Below are 6,493 nucleotides of genomic sequence, written 5' to 3' on the forward strand. Positions count from 1 at the left end.
GCAACCACCATTTTGACAGGATGGGATGAGATTAAGACTTTTCAAATGAGAACACTCAACATAATTCAATAACTCTGTGTCAGAAAAAAAAAAGAGCAAGGTTTCCTAATTCCCAAATTAATACTCCTTGTATTGCGCTGTCTTGCTGTTCCTCTCTCACTGTTGCCTTTCTCCCTGCTCGTGAAATTTCTGACTTTTTCTGTATCCTTAGGCTGTGGCTGAGGAAGGTGTGAGTGTGCTTGTTCACTGCTCTGATGGCTGGGATAGGACAGCCCAGGTTTGTTCTGTAGCGAGCCTTCTGTTGGATCCATATTACAGGACTATGAAGGGATTCATGGTAAGCAGGTTCTCTTTCACAGAGTAAACAGAAATTTTATAGCATCATTTAAGATTAATATCTTTGGTTTTAATGGAAAATAAACTTTCCTTAAATATGCCGCCTTTTTTTTTTTTTAAGTAGGAAGGAAAGATTTTATCTGTCCAAGTTAGTCTCCCAGTTTCTGTAAGAAATGATATCAAAGGTGAAGATCAGCTGGGTACCCATTTATTTTTTTCCCTAACCTTGACCAAGAAACTTTATCGCAGCCGAAGAAGCTTTTGTGCAAGCAAGAGTTTGTATTCATTTTCAGGGATCAGTGGAGTTTTCAGTGTCAGAAGTGTGTGCTCCCTAGATGTTAGATTGCAATGAGCAGCTGTGTTCCTTTTCCAAGCAAACCAGCACTAGTAAAGCATCTAGGAATGCTTATCAAGTTACTGGTCATGTGTTAAAAGAGGTTTGAAACATTTTTATGTTCCATTTTAGAAAATTATAAATGAAGCTAATTTAAGTTGTGTTGAAATACTGGCATCCTACCTGCATACCTGCATCAGTGATGAGTGCTGCTTTCTCTTGACTTTGCAGTGGTGCTCATTATTTTTCTGCTTGTTCTAAGAATTAACTGGGATTCTAATACTGCTTGCTTATGTCATTCTTGCTTGTCACTTTTCTGCTTATTCTAAGAATTAACTGGGATTCCAATACTGCTTGTTTATACCACTCTTCTTCCTGCTTCAACCTGTGTCAGCTCTGCTCCACAACACTGAACGCAATATTCTCATTTTAGGTGTTAATTGAAAAAGACTGGGTTTCCTTTGGTCATAAATTTAACCACAGGTAAGGCAGTGCTAAGGTTTTTCTCTATATACTTTTATGTAGTCAGTATTTGCTGCCATTCCAATTTTATTTCCTTGTTGCCTTTCAAAGCATATCAACAGAATGCCCTCAGGAAACCGCCATACCCTTTTCTCCTACTTTATAATTTAGCTCTCTGGAAAAATCAAAAGGAAATATTTTCCTATCAGTTTTTTCTTATATATGTACTCCAAGACTGTTATCGGGAATTCTGAGTGCTGGTCTTGCAGTTGCTACAAGAACTGAGAGATCCATGTGAAAGAAAAGTAGTATGTATGTGGCTTGCAAAGTCCCTTTCAGTAGTGACAAGATTTCCCACTTAAATCCCTGTTCAGCAAAGTTTGCATCTCCCAGAACAGTACATAATCTTAGGCATGTCTGTGAGTTATCTATTAAGTAAAATATACTATTCCTGTTACGCAAAACCAGTAGGATTTGTTCAGAAACATTGAATAAAGGGAAGTGGAAAGTCATCTATTTCAACAAGTTATTTTGTACATCCGTTATGTTAATGCTATAGTGTAATGAAAACGTTTGAAGATTTTATATATTTAAATATGGATAAATACCCACATTTTCTTTCTTTCCTGTATTTCCTTTAAGGTTCTGGGAAAATATAAAATGCAATTTTTATATTGGATTTTAATTACATTATATTGATTGATTTGATTATAAATTCATGTTTAAAAAAAACCCAACAAAACTTGGAGGAAGTCTGTGCAGCTCCACACTACCTGTGAAATTCCAGTAGGAATTGCTACATGTCATCTGGCACTGTCAGATGTCTGTTACTATCAGTGGTGACAGATATTATGAAATGTAAGCACCACTGATAGCTTTGGTTTGCAGTACTACATATATACATATATGTATATGAGGTACTCTCTGATGCATAATAATACTAAAATCAGAGGTTTCAATTTTAGATGTTTATGGAATTCCACTCTGTTGGAACATATATATCTAAGATATATATTTATATTTTTTATATATATACAACCTATACACTAGACAAGGAGAATAATTAAGTAAAAATACTTCTTCCCATTAGGAAGACTTACAAAATATTTTATACTTCTATGTTTTATATTTTCAGGCTCCTGTTCTTCAAAGTACCCCATTGCAAGTGGTTCCAACAGACATTTTTATAGCTATGAAGTTTGATGTTCACTTGACATATACAGTAGCATGTAAACGTTTCCCACTGTCTAAAAACTTCGCCAAGAGAGGGCAGCTTTAAACTGTTTTCTGCCAAAGTTATTCTGTTCCTCTCCTGCTCAGTTTTCTGTTTTTGGGAATGGTCTGCCATTGAGTGACTTAAGATGTGTTTTTGACATTAAGTCGTTACTGTGGTATAACTTCATATTAATAGCATTAAAATCCGCTGTGCAGGAGGCAGCTGTTAGTAGCTGTAAGGCAACAAGACACCTGTAAAAGTATTTTTGCTTGTATTTGATAAATTCTGCCTTCATTCAGCTCCATCAATCTTGCATCATTTTTGTAAGTAAAAAAAAAATAGAAAATATACTGGTGGTTGAGATTTTAGAAATTAATGCCTATGATGTAACTTCCACACTAAAAGTGAGGGGTTTGTTTTCATTAATGTTAATTCAATTTTCCTAGGGGATTTCAGGTTGTGATTGAATGTATCTTGTCTTGTTTCAGGTATGGCAATTTAGATGGAGATCCAAAGGAGATTTCGCCTGTTATTGACCAGTTCATCGAGTGTGTCTGGCAGTTAATTGAACAGTTTCCTTGTGCCTTTGAATTCAATGAGAGATTCCTCATCCACATACAGCATCATGTCTATTCTTGCCAGTTTGGGAACTTCCTGTGTAACAGCCAGAAGGAGAGACGAGAGCTGAAGTATGAAAGCCTGTCATTTAGTAGTGTATTTACTTGTGGGGTCTGTGGGGCTTGTATTGAGGATTCAAACATTTGCCGGTCTCCATGCATGTGCAGTGTGGACTTCTTGGCAACACAGATTAATACCAAAAAAAGTTGATCCTCTGCAATGTGGCTCTGCTGGGAGTGTAATCCATGGCGTGCGTGACAGGGATCAGTGAAAACTGACAGGAGCATTAGCTCTTCTGCCATGCAGTGGCCCTACCTTTATTGCAGCATTAACAACATAAAAGGCAAGCTGTCACTGTAGCTCTAATACAAGATGGTATTAACTCTAAGTTCTCAGTTTAAGAGTCACTGCTCTTCTGTGTTTTAACCCGTCTTTGGCTCTCATGTCAGGAAACTTTAGTCCTGACCTTTCAGATAGTTTCTTATGCCTGGCAGCCCTCCCTAGGACTGAGTCAGCAAACAGTCCTGCTGCTTTTTAGCCCGAGAGCAATGATGTCTCCCTGCCCTCAGGCCCAAACAGACAATAATATCATTCCTGGCAGTGCTGATATTTGTATCTGCTTCCTGGGGCCCTGGGTCCTCAGGTACATCATGACACCCACTGCTTTTCTCATGCATCTGGATCATGTCAGCAGTAGTAATGAGAGGAAGGTGGAAGTTACTGCCTGTTGCTGCCATTTGGTCCCTTTCACTGCTTAAGTGCAGAGCAGCCTCAGTCCCACAGTCCATTTAAAATCAAAACCTCTACAGGCCATCACATCCCAAAACCTAACTGCAGGAGACATCACAGCTCAATTGTGCTTTTAAATGTGGGGCTCTCTTTGGTGTAGAGATTGGTCTGAAAACAATTTTATGGAAGTGATCCTCTCCATCTCACAAAGGAACTTGTCTCTCTACTTTCTCTCTCCAGCTGCTCTGGCTTCATGGGAAATGGATTGGATCGTGCTTTTAGTGACCAACAAAGGAACTGGGTCTTTTTTTTTTTTCCTTTCCTATATTTATAACTTAAGTGTAATTCTGTTAAGGAAGTAGTAAGTTGATTGTAAAGGAGTAATACAGAGCACTAGAATGCCTTTTTAAAGCTTTAGTTGTAACTGAATTGTAGTAGAGACTTTAATATATCTTTATTTAATGTATTTTTTTCAGAATCCAAGAACGAACATATTCATTGTGGGCTCACTTGTGGAAAAATCGTGCAGATTACCTGAATCCTTTGTACAGATCAGACCACAGTCAAACCCAAGGGACCCTGCGCCCACAGATGGCTCCATGCAACTTCTTGTACAAGTAGGCAGTATCACTTGCTATTCATATTTGTAGGACGTGTTAGTACAGAACAGACTGCATTTGTATTTAAGTATTTCTCATTTCATAAGGTAGCTTGTAGAGTGAATTCTGGCTCAGATGCAATGTGTTTGTTCCCTGTGTGCTCATAGTCAGCCAACACCTCTGAATCATTCCACAACAGAGTATTAGACTGAAAAGCAGCTTAAGATTAAAGCTATATTGATAGTTACGTGTCCTCATTTCACGGTTACTCACTTCTTCCACTGGGAAATGGCTCTTTCAGTTCTGTTCTTGTCTGTGGTTTCTAAATTTAAAGTTGCTTAAACATCTTCCATTCAAGATTTTGTAATTATTATTTGGATCAACTGGTGTCAAAAGTAAAAAGGGATATTTCAAGAAATCATATGGTTTCATTGCTAAAACAAGTGTTTAATAAAACAAAAAGCAGACTTTCTCCATGTTGTTGTTATACCTCAAAGTATACATAGTAAGTTTTACTTGTTATTTTCAAAATTTAACAAAAATCTAATAATTTTAGAAACATTACTGTTGACATTCTGACTGGAGTAATTAATCGTGCCACTAATCTTAACAAACTGAAGGAGAACTTGATTAGAAAGTAATGAAAACTGTGATTTAAGTAAAACAGATTAGCTTGTTTTCCAACTGCAAGTAAAAGCACCTGTTAAAAAGTGAATAAATATCCTAAATGACAGAAACCAAATTCTTTCACATCTGCTGTTCCAGGTCACATCCACTTTAAAACCATTTAAAAATAGTCATTAATCGTATTCTTTAGGATAGTGGGATTTATAAAATAAGTACTGATACTGCAGATCGTAATCCTGTTGATTTTAATGTAATTACTTGGGTGTGTAAAGATTTCCAAGCATGAGCTATCAGATGATAAACTTAAGGAGGAATGTGACTTAAATAGTACACTATTGGGGTAGGAATAATAAACCACCAAGGAGCGTGCACATGCTCTGAAAATATCTTGTCAGCTACTTGGCTGGACAGCTGAGGGCAGGTCTCCCAGTTACTTAACCTGTCTGGTGAACTTGTTACGTACTCAGAGTCTGGCTGTGGCCATGTATTGCCAGGAAGACAGGAGGAGTGGTAGAGGAAGCTGCAGACTTACAATTTGAGTCCTTTCCTGCTGAAAATGAAATATCGGCGCAGCTGTTTAACTACGCCTTTGTCAAATGATTCCATGGAACAGGAAGAGAACTTGCCAACGTATATGCTTCACGCAATTTCCATAGGCCAGTTTAAAATGTCAGTTTAAATGTTAAGAGAACAGGACGCCATACTGGTTTTTACCCCTGATTTTTAACTCTTCTTTACAGGGGAAAAAAACCCTGTTAACTAGCTGCACCTTACCCTCCCACCCCAGCCCCAAACAAAACCAAACATACAGAATTTCAAAGTTCACTTCACGGGAAGTTAAACAACAGTTGAGAACTGGGATTATGAGAACCTGTCTTTAACCTTGGCTGTTTTGTAGGTACCATTGCTCTAAAGCCCATAGTGTAAACCAAGAAAATAATACAGCAAAATTTTGTGTTCAATGAACCACCCTCAGCCATGTGACCTAAGTTAAAGGTACATTCACCTTTTTGTTGTGTGTGAGAACTGGTTCAAGCTGTATATGTCCACAGAGGTGCATCTTCAGGAGAGAGCCAATGCGAATGAACCATAAATCTCACCAAATATTCAATGAACTTATGCGTATGCACTCTAATGATGAATAATCTATGGATGGATCATTTAGGACATCATGTGCCTGAAAAAAGAAGTGTGTATTTAAGTCTTCTGAGGCCACCTCACAGAATGGGAAAATGCTGACCTTCCTGTCAATTCCAGGTTCTGGAGTGGTATGTACAACCGCTTTGAGAAGGGGCTGCATCCTCGACAGTCAGTTACTGATTATCTGATGGCAGTGAAGGAAGAAACTCAGCAGCTGGAAGAAGAGTTGGAGGTCTTAGGAGAGGTAATAAACACTTGATCTCGATGCCCCAGACTTAACTGATGGTAAATGGAACCCAATTCCATACACTGCCCACTGCCCTACATACTGCATCTTTTTTTTTGGCATGAGGATGTTCAGCCATCATCTTTGTTCTCACATAAATTACTATGTTTTACATTTAAGATACAACAGTTGACTTTTTTCTTTAG

The 6,493-nt window shown here is 37.9% G+C and overlaps 1 protein-coding gene across 3 annotated transcripts in view; it reads left to right on the forward strand.

The window, feature by feature from the left end:
• Positions 1-6,493, forward strand: part of MTMR7 (myotubularin related protein 7) — a 48,127-nt gene that overhangs the window by 40,969 nt on the left and 665 nt on the right. For all 3 annotated transcript variants that reach the window (XM_086746086.1, XM_086746087.1, XM_010118943.2), the window contains 5 exons: positions 212-337; positions 1,104-1,153; positions 2,837-3,037; positions 4,172-4,312; positions 6,179-6,305. In XM_086746086.1, the coding sequence (XP_086602212.1) occupies positions 212-337; positions 1,104-1,153; positions 2,837-3,037; positions 4,172-4,312; positions 6,179-6,305 (645 nt within the window). The remainder of the gene's footprint in view (positions 1-211; positions 338-1,103; positions 1,154-2,836; positions 3,038-4,171; positions 4,313-6,178; positions 6,306-6,493) is intronic.

Source organism: Chlamydotis macqueenii, chromosome 4 (assembly GCF_036417535.1).
Source record: "Chlamydotis macqueenii isolate bChlMac1 chromosome 4, bChlMac1.mat, whole genome shotgun sequence".
Lineage (NCBI taxonomy): Eukaryota > Metazoa > Chordata > Aves > Otidiformes > Otididae > Chlamydotis > Chlamydotis macqueenii.